The sequence below is a fragment of the Geotrypetes seraphini genome, chromosome 9 (genome assembly GCF_902459505.1).
Source record: "Geotrypetes seraphini chromosome 9, aGeoSer1.1, whole genome shotgun sequence".
NCBI classification, from domain to species: domain Eukaryota; kingdom Metazoa; phylum Chordata; class Amphibia; order Gymnophiona; family Dermophiidae; genus Geotrypetes; species Geotrypetes seraphini.
This window is the reverse complement of record NC_047092.1, coordinates 45420353-45437584: the sequence shown is the minus strand read 5'-3', so window position 1 is coordinate 45437584 and position 17232 is coordinate 45420353. Positions and strand designations below refer to the sequence as shown.

Genomic DNA, 17232 nt, shown 5'->3' with positions numbered 1-17232 from the left:
CTTAGTGAAGCACTACCTTTAAAGGTTTCTAGAACCCCGTTCATTTATTCTGTTTCAGTAGGGCTATCATTTGATCTAATGTACACATCTTGTCTCTTTTGATTCATTAACGGACAGGATTTTCACCCAACCCGGCTTAAACATCCCTGCGATCAACTCACTTCCTGCCAAAATCCCTCTTCCCAGCTCAGTGGAGTGGTACCTTTAAAGATTTATATAGCCCCATTCATCCATTCTGTTTCAGTAGGGCTTTCAATTCTATATACACATCTTGTCTCTTTTTTGGTAATATACTCTGTCTCCTTGAAAACCATCTCAATACCCTGCCACCCACAGCATTCAACTTAGTCAACATCAAATGATGATCTATTGAATCAAAAGCTGCAGATATATCGAATTGGAGCAGCCAAGCCCACATCCCACAGCTCAATATTTTCCTAATCTCTATAAGAATCAACAATAAGTGTTATGGAAGGGGCAAAAACCATGTGGGTAATATGTTTTCGTGCATTTTCTGTTTTAAGCCCAGAACACACATTGTTGCAATCTGTATGATTCAGCTTTCTACAATTTGTGTTGCTATAATCTCCACCTTCCCCTAAAAGAGTAAAGACAGACTGACAACCTTGCCAGGAGTTAGGCCACTGGCACCTATATAACAGAGCAAGCTGGGAGAAAGGGTAGTTTTGTACTTAGATTTGCGCTTTTAGATTCAGATTAGTATAACCGGGTCTACAACAATTGGTAGGAAGACAATTGATAGGAAGATAATTGGTAGGAAGACAATTCGTAGGATATGACAATTCATAGGAAGATCCTACCACTGTTGCTTTACCAATTGTCCTACCTCTTACATCTATCAATTATCAGAAATAGGAAGCTGATTCTTGCCCTCCTCCCCCCCCCCCCGCCCCATGGAAGGCAACAGAAGCAGCTTGGCAGCAACTCCTCTGATTGACCCACTCAACCCCTTGGAAGAAGAAGAAGCTTACCCCCCTCCTCCTGCACAATTGTTCAGAAAGTCACAGGCAGCGGCTGACCCAGAAGCCTTCTCTCTGACATCAGAGGGTCCCTGTGACATCCAGAAGGAAGGCTAAGCCAATTAGGCCTTAGGCCCCTTCCAAGATGAACTGGGAAGGGGAAGGTCCCTGTGATGTCAGAGGAAAGGCTAAGCCAATTAGGGCCTTAGGCCCCACCCAGTGCATTCCAAGATGCACTGGGAGGGGGAAAGGGACTATCCTTGAAGGGGGCTGGGGGGATCAGTGCAGATATTGGGGGTGTGGAGGTGTGTCAGGTTTCTGCAGGAGTCAACCTGCAGCAAATAATTGGCCTACACAGACTGTCCATGATAGGGGCCCCCCAAATGTCTGAGATTGTGGAGATGTGTCAGGTTTCTACAGGAGGTAGCTTGTGGCAAGGAGTCAGCTTACACGGACTGCCCGTGAGCGGGCCTCCTTTTCTGTTCCGATGCCATTTCAACAATGTTCGAATGCTGGCCAGAGGTACACAGTTACACACCGAACAATTGGTAGCAGTAGAACAATTGGGTATGACAATTGGTAGGACGACAGTTGGTAGGAAGAGCCTACCAATTGTCATCCTACCAATTGCCAAATTCTATGAATTGTCTTCCTACCAATTGTCGGGATCCCAGTATGACCACCTAGAACTAGCACATAACCAGCTCATTTGAAAACTTTCTGGGAATTTCTTAGTAAAAGACTTAGATGCTGATCCCCTGTAAATGTTTTAATGTGATATATATTTCGAACTGTGAGGTGGCATTGAAAAGCTAGGTATTTCTTCTTCTTTTCATTGAACATGAATGTAACGTTCAATTTTTGAATGTATGTTTTAATGTAAACCGTGTAGGTATCATGCGGTATATACATTTTTAAAATAAATAATCCAGATCTATAGATTTGAAACTGCTATTATGGCTAACTTTGCTCCCTTGCTGGTATCCAGTGCTATCTTAAATTGTTACTCACCTGTGGGTGCAAAATAAACTTTAAAATGATTTATCTTATATCTAAAGGTGACATATAATCATGGGGCTCCCTGCTCTTTACCTTTTTCATAGAGTTATCCTTATTACACACATCCCCTCTAACAGATGCAAAGGGTGTTTTCACACAGTTTGGGAAGAACTATTCCAGACATGTGCTTCTTCTGCTAAATCATAAAGGTATATGATACTATAAACACACATGAGAGTATTATAGCTAAGCCAGCTCTTTAGTTAACCGCTAGCTGTCAATGTGAACACACTGTCACACATATGCATCAGAAGCATCTTTATGTCAGAGATGGCAGAAATATTCCAGGAGACCACTCCTTTGCCTAGCCATACTGTCAAACTACTATTTGAGACAGACCACCAATGTGCCTGACGTGTGATAACATTTCTCCAAAACCAGCATTGCATTCACTATAAGTGACAGAATACATTATCGCATCGGGCATAGGACAGCTTCTTAGGGTTCAGTTCTGCTACAAGTTGTGATGAATGTGAAAGAACATTTATCCAAGTGGCAGATGAAATTTAATGTGTACAAATTCAAAGTGATGCACATTGGGAAGAATAACCCAAATCACAGTTACCAGATGCTAGGGTCCACCTTGGAGATTAGCGCCCAAGAAAAGGATCTGGGTGTCATTGGCGGCGAAAAAAGCAAACAGGATGCTAGAAATTATTTAAAAAGAGATGGTTAACAAGACTAAGAATGTTATAATGCCCCTGTATTGCTCCATGGTGCGACGTCACCTGGAGTATTGAGTTCAGTTCTGGTCTCCTTATCTCAAGAAAGATATAGCGGTGCTAGAAAAGGTTCAAAGAAGAGCGACCAAGATGATAAAGGGGATGGAACTCCTCTTGTATGAAGAAAGACTTCATACAAGAGGAGTTCCATCCCCTTTATCATCTTGGTCGCTCTTCTTTGAACCTTTTCTAGCACCGCTATATCTTTCTTGAGATAAGGAGACCAGAACTGAACTCTTTTCAGCTTGGAAAAGAGACAGCTGAGGGGAGATATGATTGAAGTCTACAAAATCCTGAATGGAGTAGAATGGGTACACTCCATCAAAAATTACAAAGACTTTATTATCTCCCCACAAGAGTTAAATCTCAAAATCCTAAATCAGCAGAACTTGTCTGCTGATAGTTTGGATTTGACACAGTTTCTGGAGAGGTCGGTTACCGAGGTCCAGGTTTCCGCTACATTGATAATACAGTTTGCTATTGACTCTGATACGGAATGGATGCTCAAGATGTTTGTCAAATATAGGGCTCCTTTTACAAAGCCGCACTAGCAGTTTTATCACACGCACTGGATTAGCACGCGATAGTCGTAAATCTACCGCCTGCTCAAAAGGAGGCGGTAGCGGCTAGTGCATGCGGAAATTTAGCGCGCGCTATTACACGCATTAAGGCCCTAGCGTGACTTTGTAAAAGGAGCCCATAAAGATGTTCCCTTTTTGACAAATTTTATAAGAATGTATCCCGATGTGTGTCATCCCACCCAGAGGAGAAGAAAACAGTTTCTTATTTTGAGACCTAAGGATGTACAGTTAGGAGCAACCTTTGTCCTGATATACCCCTATAAGTGTGTTTTGACATTCAGAGGTAATAGATACATGTTTTATGAACCGCAGCAAGATACCTCAGAAAAGAAATGTTCAAGAGTAGTCAGGCCGCCTGATACTTAATTCTTTGATGTTATATATCAGTTTTCTTCAGCTACGTCTCTGATAATTGAGGACTAACTATACGCTGTAATAAGGAGATACTTTTTATTTTATTTTTTTTTAATCTTTATTCATTTTTAAACTTATAATAAGTGTGATAACATATCCATACAAATAACCATAAATATATCAATTAATAATCAACAATGATACATATAATATTCTCTTCTCTACCCCCCCCCCACCCTTATCTATCGTACAATCAATATTTATACAACATGTAACAATAAAAATACCCTCCCTCCCACCCCATAATTGAACTTGTAAATTTAAGGGAAACAAGATTTTTCTAATCATTACAATACTTTGTTAATGGCTCCCAAATATCTTGAAATTTCCTGAAACAACCCTGTTGTATTGCAATAAGTCTCTCTATTTTATAAATATGACATAAGGAGTTCCACCAAAAATCTTGTTATAAAAGATGCTGGTTATATTTATGCTCATTTGATAAGAAGAAGATTTTTAAATAGTCACAATTAGACTTAAAGTGAAAGTAAATCACAAAAGCGTAACTTCAAGAAAAAATAGCTTCACAGCTTAATGAATGAACTTAGCTTGAATGTTCAACCCGTGATGGTTCAGCTGGGTTCTGACGTGTTTCGCCGTTGTGGCTTCATCAGAGAACCCGCCAAGCTAAAGATGGTCACAGGAAATTGAAAATCATTGTTTCAGCACAGGACTGGCTTTGAATCTTTGTTCATCTTTAGCTTGGCGGGTTCTCTGATGAAGCCACAACGGCGAAACGCGTCAGAACCCAGCTGAACCATCGCGGGTTGAACATTCAAGCTAAGTTCATTCATTAAGCTGTGAAGCTATTTTTTCTTGAAGTTACGTTGGATAATCAATTTCAATTTATGGACGTATTATAAGTTATGAACATTCTTTACAAGCACTTTACAGTACCTTTATACCGTACACTGGTGCAATGATAGATATCATAAGAACCTCTCTAGGGGGTTTTCCCCAGTTTTGAGTTCTTACATTCCACCTTGGTTTCTGAGCACCACTTTAGGTTAATAAGGTATCTGAAGTACTATTTTTGTTCCTTTACTTGTCGTATTCAGTATCTATAAATCTGTGCCAAGATTTTATTCTGTCACTAAAAGGAGATGACATTATCCATTCATTTTCAAAGTAATTCATAAAGAGGCAAGCTATAGACGGGGCAAAGGTGGAACCCATCGCAGCCCCTGATAATTGAATGTAAAACTTGTCCAAAAATGAAAAATAATTTTCCTGCATTGCTATTCTTGACAATTGAACTAAAAAATCTGTAGGTACAAATTGAGGATGTGGTCTGGAATCCAAAATTCGCCTAATGACTTCAATTGCTTCTGATTGAGGAATTGAAGTATAAAGAGCATTAATATCAAGAGTAACCATCAAATATGTTTCTTGATCTAGTACACAATCAGTCAGATTTTTTAAGATATTCAAAAAATGTGTTGTATCCTTTATATAAGAGAAGTGATTTTCCACATGTTCCCTTAAAAATTTATCAACGTATGATGACAATGCTTCCAATAAGGAACCCTTGGCAGAGATGATAGGCCTGCCTGGTGGTTTTTCTAGATTCTTGTGGACTTTAGGTAATAGGTACAGCACTGGAATGGTTGGAAAAGCCACATTGAGAAATTTATGTTCACGTTTGGTTAAAAAACCTTTGTTCAATCCTATTTTGGTAATTTTAGAAATCGTAGACTTCAATCTAATAGTTGGATCGAGATGTATTTCTTTGTATATAGAAGAGTTTCCTAATTGTGAAAAAGCTTCTGTAACATAGTCTGACCTATTCATTATGACTATTGCGCCACCTTTATCTGCATTTTTTATCACTATCTGATTGTTATTGCGTAAATTTTCTAATGCATTTCGCTTGACTTTTGTCAAATTGTTGTTCTTAAAAGTAAAATTAATTTGATCTATTTCATTCAAAACCATTTGTTTAAATACAACCAAAGTGGGATCAATAGGTCCAGGTGGAGACCAATGAGACTTGTTGTATACAATAGAGCGATCATACGATTCATTACCTTCAAAATAGATCTTTAGATGAAGTGAACGTATAAATTTCTCAAAATCTACATGGAATTGAAAAGAATTGTAATGATGAGTGGGAACAAAAGATAAACCCAGAGATAAAACATGCTCTTCAATAGAAGTGAGAATATGTGAAGATAAATTGACTACTGTTGATATTGGTTTCTGTACTGGCGACCTCTTCGGTTGTTCCTTCCCCCTCTTTGTCTTCGGTAATTTTGTTTTCTTGTGGATAAAAAATCACCCGAAGAATCACTGTTTCCTGATGAACTTTGTGATGAGGAAGTGCCAGTACAATTAACTGTAGTGTTATTATCAATTTTACGATACATCCATGGATAAACATGGCCTGTATCATAATCCTTTTGATCTCTTATTAATTTTCTCATTTTCTGTTTTTTAACCGATTCCTTGTGTTTATCAACTTGATTAATAATGTCTTTATATTTAATGTCAAATTCTTGTTCTCCCAATTTTGATTTTAAATTGACAAAATCTGTATCAAGAGAAGCTTTTTGTGTGTTGATTACCCTTTTGCTCCGTTCAATGACCAGTAACATGATATCTAGTGAGCATTTGTTTAAGATCTTGTTCCAACAATTGATAAAATCAACATCATCTTTAAACATCTGTGGTTCTAGGTGTACTCTTAATCCACGTGGAATCTGTTCTTTCTTGCAATATTCAACCAAAGCTGAACCGTTCAATTCTAGTCTTGCAATACGTTTATATTTATTGATGATATCACTGATGTCTGAAATTTCATTTGTACAAACAGTAGTGCTTAATGTTTCAAACTCATTCATTAATGAATTAGCTTTGTCATAGGTAAAGCTTAAACCTGAAGTCCATGACTTATCCATGTTTTCCATATTAGATACACAATGTGAATTGAAAAAATATAATGGAAAAATTCTATTCAAGTGACCAAATAAAGTAAAAACTGACAAAAAATATAGGAACACTTGTGGTATATAATGTGCGTTTTAGCTACTGGTTTTCTCGGCAAAATGAACAGCAGTCTTCCGAATGGCAAGTACTATGCAACTTTTGGGTGAAATATATTCATCTTAATTTTTAAATAAAGGTTAACAAGAGGTACTTTATTTAGAAAGCATTAGTTAGAAATAATATTTGTCTTTCTTTTAGTCATGCTGTTCTTACTGAGATCATTTAAAATATCGGCAGTTGACAAGAGCCTATAAGGGTTTGTTCAAATACGGAGGCTATTTCAGCTCCCAGTTTTTGAGTAAACAAAATTACCGATAAAATTGTAAACGACAGTCAGTTGTCTCAATATTATTGATACTATTTAAGATATATATGCTCACTCCAATATTTGTTTGAGTATTATTTAATATCTATGGGTGCTTTCTGTTGTCACTCGTTGAATATTTCAAAAAAAAATTTTTTTAAAAAATTCCAAAGACTTATCTAATACAATATTAATATAATGTGTTTTTTCTTCTTTTCTTCTTATATTTAAGAAATTTTGAGCAAAAAATGAACGTCATACTGGCACTATTATAAACCTTATCATCACCCTTGAAGAAGCCCATCAGTGCGAAACGGGCTGGGCCTCCGTCGGGTTCTTGAGATAAGTGCTTTTTCAGTATTTCACATTAGAACAAAACAAAAATCACGTGAATACTTGTTATAAAAGATGCTGGTTATATTTATGCTCATTTGATAAGAAGAAGATTTTTAAATAGTCACAATTAGACTTAAAGTGAAAGTAAATCACAAAAGCATATATAAAAAATTGTCTTAAAAAAATAAATATCAAGGGTTTTTGACCAGTGATGATACCCACCCCGAAAATGTTGTGACTTCATTGATCACATATATGGGGTATTTTGAGGTCTTTTTTCCCTTGTTTATAAAAACGCACATTATATACCACAAGTGTTCCTATATTTTTTGTCAATGATTATATATATAAAATATATATGATTGTGTTTTAATTGGTATTTTTTTGATTCTTTTATGTTATAGTCACTACCCCTGGGCGAAACATGGCCACGTCGGGTCATTGATACTAATAAATAGACTTTGTTATTTGTACTAATCTACTTCTTCTATTTGAACTGATCTGCCTTTTTGGATTTGCGTTTGATTTATGGCAGATCCTTGCCTCTTATTTGTGTTTAGATTCCCCCTTATTGAACTCACTGCTTAACACCCGCTGGCCTATGAGCGTCTGAGCTGTTACCGCAGTGGCTGGCGCTAAAAACCATCCATTGTGATCCAGAGTAATCTATTAATTTTTTCAGGCAGAGAGATTATGAAAAATTAAAATGAAACATGGCGCAGGAAGATTTTTAGAATGATTGCTGCAAAACTGTGAAACAAACTCCCTAATATGCTAAGAAAATGGGATCTCCTATTACTATCCTTTAGGAAAGGATTAAAGCAGTTCTTACTCCCTCCAGTATAACCCAATAATACATTGGGTACATAGGCTAAACCGCGCAAGACAATCACGTGTGGACAATGCCGGGCAGACAATCGCATGCAGGATATCAGTGTGCTGGATTGAAACACTATTTATAGCGCTCCAAGGGGTGTGTGTGGGGGGAACCCCCCCACTTTACTTAGAACTGTTGGTGCTCCCGTTGTGGGGGGTGTTGGGGGGGGAACATAAGAATTGCCGCTGCTAGGTCAGATCAGTGGTCCATCGTGCCCAGCAGTCCGCTCACATGGTGGCCCTTAAGTCAAAGACCAGTGCCCTGAGACCAGCTTTACCTGTGTACGTTCTGGTTCTAACTTTATCTTGAATACCTACAGTCATACACATATGCAGAGAGGATGGAAATAATTTCAGGAGGCACAGGGGTCTAACTGTTGTATCAACCACATTAATGGAGTTCCTTCAAAGCATTGCCTTTATGTTATGAAACATGTTGTTTTTGGAAGCATTTTGTTATTATGCAACCTTCTTTCCTCATTTTGCAGATGCTAGCAGGGATTGTTAAGTGCTTGCTGCTCTAGGATTCATTTTTAAATGTCCCGCATTTATCTGTTTATTTAAAACGTTCAAGTCTAGATACACCAAGCCTCCATGGAGCGCCTCTCTTGTACATCTTGGACTCCATACCAGAACGTTTGTTTTGTAAAATTTGGGAGCCTTTTTTGGCTCACATTGGCTCCCAAGGCTCGTAGCCATTTGTTGAACCCATGATATTGTTGATACTCTGACCTCTGGAATATTTTTGTTGTACAGTGTACTTGGGTGGGAGGGATCTGTGAGGTTGGGAGTGGGGGTGGTTGGATGGGTAGGAACTGCTTTGTATTTGTTTGCTTGTTTCCTGTGTACGGCCTATATGAGGTGTATGTTTGTATATTTTTTGAAAATTTAACAATAAACATATTTTAAAAAAATGTTCAAGCCTACACTATTAACTTGGCAGATTACAATAAAACATACATGATAAAAACCATAAACTCCATAAAAGACAACAAAATGTTATGTATTAAACAAGAAAACTGCTCTTCCCAGGTCTTAAAATGGCAAAAAAAAAAAAAAAAGTGTGCATTCTAGTTCATTATCTTGGACAGAACCTGGAATTTAACTAAATTTCTCCCAGTGTTTCACATCTGTCTATGCTGACATTGTTGTTTCAGTTGCTTTTGGATTTCATGTCTTATAACTAGTGATTTCACTTAAGTCTGAAGACATTTACTTCAAAATCCTTATATCCATATTTTGCCCTGTGTTTTTATCAGCAGTGCAAATAGCTATTTGGAAAGGCAGATAACTAAAAAAAAAAATCACACGCTTCTCATGTATGACTTTTTGGGAAATTGTTTTAAATAATGTCAGTACAGTACAGCTCGTCTAGGTTGGATATGAATAATGTCTTGTAGTCAGAACACCATTGAACTTTGAGCTGCTGACAGCTGTGCTTTAGGGGATTACATAGTAACATAAGATAAGGACCAAAATGGTCCATCCAGCGTGCTCAATAGCCACACGCATTATACATTCATGGTTAAATTGTCTTTTTTTTTTCTTTGATAGTAAATTAGTAAATGATAGTAACATAGTAAATGAACGGTTCATCCAGTCTGCCCGATAGCCACACATTTCTGCAGCTGGTGAGGCTTGGGGATCCCTGCCGGCTAAGATAATTTTAATTTGGGAGGGGGCAGGAGGGCAAAAGAGTGGGGTGCCATAGGCATTCCCCCCAAAATGGTGTTTGGCTATGCCACTGAGGCAGAGGCTGACATCTTGAAGTTTCCAGTTCAGCTTTTGTCTAATTCAGGGGTTTCCAACCTGCGGCCCAAGGGCCGCATGCGGCCCAGTGAAGTATTTTGTGCGGCCCCAGTCAAGGACGATGCAGTGTTTTCCTCTGCTGCCCCCTGGTGTTTACCATCTTGCCGGCTCCCTCTGTCTTGCTGCAGAGTTTGCACGTTTGTGCAGCCCCAGAAACATTTTTTTCGGCCAAAAGGTTGGACACCCCTGGTCTAATTCATGGTTATTAATTTTGTGTTTGATGAGGCTTTATCTGATAGGTATATCTTTCTGTGGTCAACGTATATGGCTACACCATGATGTTACAAAACCAACACAAGAAAGGCGTAAGCTTATTTTAGCAATGCGAGAAGACATAAAGAAGTTGGGGGGCTACTTTTACTTTAGCTTATCCTTGTAAATGCATAATTAAATATATGGGTCTAAAATATGTTTTTTATGCACCTGATCATCTAAGATCCTTTTTGGACCTTAAGGGGTTAATCAGAGATGGAGAGTCTAGCTCTACAAATAAAATGCGTGGGGGGGGGGGTTAGACATATTAAGCCTTTTTCTTAATTTATAATTTTTCTTTGATTATCTCCCTGTAACTGGATCGTTCTCCTAATTTGAGGTCTATGAAGGAGTTATAACCATCAAGGCAGTCAGACATCCAAGCTGTGAATGCATGGTTGAGGAGATGGTGCCAGGAGGAGGGCTTCCGCTTTGTGAGGAACTGGACGTCCTTCTGGAGAAAGAACAAGCTCTACCGGCGGGACGGCCTGCACCTGAGCACAGCGGGAACCAGACTACTGGCAGCCAATGTGAGGAAGGAGATCGAGAGGGCTTTAAACTGAGGAGAGGGGGAAAGCCGACAGCTGATCTGATGTTGACGCTTCGGAAAACAGTATCCAGAACAGATGCTAAACGAGCTGACTGCAGGGAGGAAACAGAGGGACCGGAAGATCTCAAAATCAGACAGCGAGGGAAACAACAGGTAAAGGGAGCTTGCTGGGAGAAGACTAAGGGGCACAGGGACACGGGGCTGGGTGGCATGAGGGCGAAAGCCGAGGGTAATATAGAGGTACCACAGGGCGAAGGGGATCAAACAGAGGCTCAAGGGATGATAGCCCAGGAGGGGGACGGTAGGGCTAGGAATCCCAGAGGAAAAGCGGAGACGTGGGGTGGCAGGAATGTGGGGAAGCAGGAAGCCAAGAGGGTAAAGGCTGAGGGCAAAGCAGAAACACAGAGAGCGGGAAAATTGCCAGAAATCCAAGGGCAAGTGGCCCAGGTAAATACAAAGGTGGAAGAAAAACGACGGGACCTGCGGGGCTTATACGCAAATGCAAGAAGCCTCACGGCCAAGATGGGTGAACTAGAAGTCGTGGCCAAAGAGGAGGACCTGGATATAATTGGGATTGTAGAAACCTGGTGGACAGAGGAAAATCAATGGGATGTAGCGCTGCCGGGGTACAAGCTCTACAGGAGGGACAGGACCCACAAAAAGGGGGGAGGCATAGCACTATATATAAAGGACTCTATCCACTCGATCAGGATGGATATGGCAACAAAGGCAGAGGAGCTGGAATCGCTATGGGTCAAATTACTGGGAAACAAGGGTGCGGGCATAAAACTGGGGCTTTACTATCGACCACCTGGTACACCAGAGGGAGTCGGACACGACTTGGAAGCGGAACTGAAACAGGAGTGCAGGACTGGAAGTGTAACAGTGATGGGGGACTTCAACTACCCAGGGATAGACTGGAGTACGGGTCACTCCAACTGCACGAGGGAGACAGGATTTGTAGAAGCTGTGAAGGACTGCTTCATGGAGCAACTAGTCAAAGAACCGACGCGAGGGGGTACTACTCTTGACCTCATCCTAAACGGTTTAGGGGGGCCTGCAAGAGGGGTAGAAGTGGGAGGACCGCTAGGAAACAGTGATCACAACACGATCAGATTCACATTAGAAAGAGGGACACCCATAGTTAGGAGGACCGCAACAACTGCGCTGAACTTCAAGAAAGGGAACTATGTTGCTATGAGGGAAATGGTGGGGAGGAAGCTCAGAAACATCTTTAGGATGGAGACTGTGGGAAGCGCCTGGACCCTATTCAGGGACACCCTGCAGGAAGCGCAAAGAATGTACGTCCCCAGTTTCAGGAAAGGCTGCAAGAACAAGCGATCAAAGGACCCGGTTTGGATGTCAATAGAAGTAAAGAGGGCGATAAAAGACAAAAAAGTATCTTTCCAGAGTTGGAAAAAGGACCCAACAGAGGAAAACCATCAGGCGCACAGGAAATGCCAAAAGGAATGCCACCGGGAGGTTAAAAAAGCAAAAGGGAAATACGAAGAGGGGCTGGCCAGGGAGGCGAAAAACTTCAAGGCATTCTTCAGTTACGTTAAGGGGAAGCGACCAGCGAGAGAGGAGGTGGGGCCGTTGGACGATGGGGACAGGAAGGGAGTGATTAAGGAGGATAAAGAGGTAGCTGAGAGGTTGAACACGTTCTTCTCGTCGGTTTTCACGAGCGAAGACACTTCTAATATACCGGACTCAGAGGACCTCATGAGTGGGGAACAGGCTGAGAAATTAGAACACATAGAGGTAAGTAAGGAGGATGTCCTCAAACAGATAGACAGGTTAAAATGCGGCAAATCACCGGGCCCGAACGGGATCCACCCAAGGGTTCTGAAGGAACTAAGACAGGAAATAGCGGGCACAATCCAACATGTTTGCAACCTATCCTTGAAAACGGGTGAGGTACCAGAGGACTGGAAATTGGCAAATGTCACACCCATCTTCAAGAAGGGATCGAGGGGTGACCCCGGGAACTACAGGCCGGTGAGCCTGACTTCAATTATAGGGAAGATGGTGGAAGCTATGATCAAGGACGGCATTTGCGAGCACATTGAGAGGAATGGCCTACTGAGAACAAGCCAGCACGGATTCTGTAAGGGGAGGTCGTGCCTAACGAACCTGCTGTACTTCTTTGAGGGAATAAGCAGTCGCATGGACAAAGGGGAGCCCATAGACATCATTTACCTCGATTTTCAGAAGGCTTTCGACAAGGTGCCACATGAAAGGCTACTTAAGAAGCTTTGGAACCACGGGGTGGGAGGGGATGTGCACAGATGGATCAAGCACTGGTTGTCGGGTAGACTGCAGAGGGTTGGAGTAAAGGGTCAATACTCTGACTGGCGGGGAGTCACGAGCGGTGTGCCACAGGGATCGGTGCTGGGGCCGTTACTCTTTAACATATTCATCAATGACCTGGAAAAGGAGGCAAAGTGTGAGGTTATAAAATTCGCAGACGATACCAAACTGTGCGGCAGAGTTAGGACCAGGGAGGAGTGTGAGGACCTACAAAGAGACCTGGACAAGCTGGAAGACTGGGCAAACAAATGGCAAATGCGCTTCAACGTGGACAAATGCAAGGTCATGCATATAGGGAAAAAGAACCCGTTGTTCAGCTACAAATTGGGGGGGGTACTGATGGGAGACAGCAGACTCGAGAGAGACTTGGGTGTGCTGGTGGATGCATCACTGAAGCCATCTGCACAGTGCGCAGCAGCCTCGAAAAAAGCCAACAGGATGCTGGGCATCATAAAAAAGGGCATAACAACCAGAACACAGGAAGTCATCATGCCATTGTATCGAGCGATGGTGCGTCCGCATCTGGAATACTGCGTTCAGTACTGGTTGCCGCACCTCAAGAAGGACATGGCGGTACTTGAGAGAGTCCAAAGGAGAGCAACGAGAATGGTAAAAGGGCTGGAACACTGCTCAAACGCCGAGAGGCTGGATAGGCTGGGGCTCTTCTCTCTGGAAAAAAGGAGGCTCAGGGGAGATATGATAGAGACCTTCAAGATCATGAGGGGCATAGAGAGGGTGGATAGGGACAGATTCTTCAGACTGAAGGGGACAGCAAATACAAGGGGGCATTCTGAGAAACTGAAGGGAGATAGGTTCAGAACAAATGCAAGGAAGTTCTTTTTCACCCAGAGGGTCGTGGACACTTGGAATGCGCTACCGGAGGAAGTGATCAGGCAGGGTACGGTCCAAGGATTCAAACAGGGATTGGACGGATTCCTGAGGGATAAAGGGATCATGGGATACTGAGGGAGGAGCTGGGATGTAACAAAAGTATAGAAAGTTTGTCAGGTAATGAGTATAAACCAACCAGGTCGTGCATGTGCAGGACCGGAAGGCTGGGACTTCGATGGGAAGGCAGGACCAAATTGGGAGGCCAAGGTGGCAGGGGAGCCCCTTCAGATGATTCAGACAGGTCGTGATCTGTTTGGGCCGCCGCGGGAGCGGACTGCTGGCCAGGATGGACCTATGGTCTGACCCGGCAGAGGCACTGCTTATGTTCTTATGTTCTTAAGAATTGGTTTTGTTTCTAATAGTAATGTGAATATTTATTATTTTGGCTTTTTTTATATGATGAATTATGACTCTGTATTGCTTTAACAAGTTGTATTACTTGTGAATAATATGATAATGAATAATAAAAAAAGATGAGGCTTTATCTGTTCTTTATATGTGACTAAGGTGGAGTAGTTTGTGAGCATGCAGTTTCTACATAGAGATTTTCAGCAGTCCTGCTTGTTCTCTTTTTTCTACACCGTATTCTAGGGGCTACTGTAATATTTCCAGTGGTGCTTTTTCATAGACTTAAGAGATATACCACCAGGATAGCCATTCCTTTCATTAAGCAGGTCCCACTATATGAGTGCTGGCACCTTTTTTGCTAGAAGGAAAACACTGGAAAAACCTACAGGTCAATTTTCAATAGGAAACAAAGGAAAGGCTGTTCTCATTGCCTGAAAGTCAATAAGTAATTATCTCTGGTGTCACAATAAAGTAGTGTACTTGCTGTCCTAGCCCACTGAAAGAAATATTTTTGAATAGATGCCAGTCTCGACCTTTCAAATATTACTGATATATCAATGACAATTTTATGATTTCAGCTAAGGAAATAATAAAGACATAAGAGGTGTCTTAGAAACCTAGTAAAAGGCGAACAGAACTGTCTCTGGGTCCAATTTTGTGACCCATGGCTACTACTACTACTACTATTTATCATTTCTATAGCACTGAAAGGCATATTTAACAGTAAATAGACGGTCCCTGCTCAGAAGAGCTTACAATTAATTTGGACAGATAGGACATCTCAGAGTTCCAGAGATTATAGCAGAAGGAAACGATACAATGGGTGTGGGTTCAAGTCCACACTTTTCCTTGTGACCCTGAGCAAATCACTTAATCACCCCCTTGCCCCAGGTACATTTGAGACAGACTGTGAGCCTGCTTGGACAGACGGAAAAAAAATGCTTGAGTGCCTGAATAAATTCATGTAAACCCTGGGTATAGAAAATGAAATAAAAATCATCCTTGCTTCTTAGCTCAGTGATCTAACCATAAAGCTACTCCTCCATGAATGTCTGATAGCAATGCAAAAGGCTAGGCGGGGAGGGGGGGGGGGGGTCGTCTCGCTCCTTTGGTCTCATATGAGAAAAACGAGTGGTTCCCTTTGCAAATGTCGTAAGCAGAAGGAGAAACCCGCAAGTGTAAAACTTTTCAAGTAATTTGCTTTAAAGAATTTGAGAGGCAGCAGTGAATGATTTGGGAATGGCAAAGGATGCGCCTGCTCCCAGTTGCCCTGCGGGGAGATTCTAAGCCCTAGGAGGTGACAGATGGGATTCCTCTGAAGTGACATTCAGTGTAATGACTGTAGAGGTGAAAGGAGGAGGGGGGGGGGTGTGACTCAGCTCTGGATGCGGAGACGAGCAGCGTGAGCAATGAATTAGGAGAGGGGCTGCAGCAGGGTGGCAGTGCAGAGAAGGTGGGGACTGCTGGACTTTTCCTAAGCGAGCCATGGTGCCAGGTCTGAGCCCATCTCGCCCGAATAACAGACCGGCAACAGGTCTTCGATTGCCCTGAGTGGGTCCGGGCTCCCTATTTCTTCGGAGGGCAAGCGAGAGTGGAGACGAATTGAATTATTCCCCTCAAAACTCGGGATCCCGGGACAGCGGCATGGCTCTGCTCAAAATCTCCCTCATGGCGTTCAGCCTCGTCTTCTGGCTGGCGGGGCTGGCGATGCTCACCTTGGGCATGTGGGCGAAGATCTTGCTGGCCAAGTACCTGGTGCTCTCGGCCAACGACTACCCCAACACGCCGGTGATCCTGCTGGCCACCGGCGGCGCCGTGCTCCTCTGGGGCTTCCTGGGCTGCCTGGGCGCCGCCACCGAGCACCACCGCCTGCTGCGCGCCTACGGGGTCTTCCAGCTGGCCGTGCTGGCCGCGGGGCTGGCCGCGGGGCTCTGCGGTCTCTTCTACCGCCGGGACATCGCCGAGGGCTTCCGCGCGGGGCTGCGCGAGGCGGTGCAGGGCTACGGCGAGCGCGAGGAGACAGCCGACGCCCTCGACGCCCTGCAGAGGTCGCTGCGCTGCTGCGGCGTGGACAGTTTCCGGGACTGGCTCCTCTCTCCCTGGTCCGCCGAGCAGGGCTACAACAGCTCGGTGCCGGCCAGCTGCTGCCGGGCCCGCCGGAGCTGTCGCCACAACCCGCTGCCCGCCGCCCCCGCGGGCATCCACGCCGACGGCTGCTTCAGCAAGGTCTCCGCCTTCGTCAGCGACAACATGTTCTACATCGCCACGGCGGCTCTGGCGCTCGCCACCGGCCAGGTGCTGGGCATCGTGCTCACCTGCCTGCTGGCCAGCAGGATCGCGCCTCAGGGCGACGACGAGCCTGGGGAAGTGCCGCCGGGGGCCACCCCGCGCTGAGATGGGCAGAGCCGGGGGAACCCTATGCCGAGCCAGTGCAGGGACCGCAGAGCTGCGGGTGTGACTGAGAGGCTGGGTACTGTCCCTTTAGATCAGGGGTGTCAAAGTCCCTCCTCGAGGGCCGCAGTCCAGTCCGGTTTTCAGGATTTCTCCCAATGAATATGCATGAGACCTATTAGCATACAATGAAAGCAGTGCATGCAAATAGATCTCGTGCATATTCACTGGGGAAATCCTGAAAACCCGACTGGATTGCGGCCCTCGAGGAATGGACTTTGACACCCCTGCTTTAGATTGTGTAGAGATCCCTTTTTCTGTCCCCATATAAACTTACAGATGCATCGCATAGGAAGGACCTAGCCCTCCCTAATCTGTTGGAAGGGGTTTGCTACACTATAAACCTTGCTGTTCTCAAGAAGGA

General features: G+C 43.2%; 1 protein-coding gene across 1 annotated transcript; it reads left to right on the top strand.

The window, feature by feature from the left end:
* Positions 1-15815: 15815 nt before the first annotated feature.
* Positions 15816-16897, top strand: LOC117367309 (tetraspanin-7-like). Its single transcript, XM_033959781.1, has one exon. It carries the CDS (start codon positions 16062-16064, stop codon positions 16809-16811), a length of 750 nt encoding a protein of 249 aa, XP_033815672.1. The 5' UTR covers positions 15816-16061; the 3' UTR covers positions 16812-16897.
* Positions 16898-17232: the final 335 nt, after the last annotated feature.

Excerpts from the sequence above, each read along its gene's own strand:
- LOC117367309 (XM_033959781.1), top strand. The coding sequence starts at position 16,062 with ATGGCTCTGCTCAAAATCTCCCTCATGGCGTTCAGCCTCGTCTTCTGG.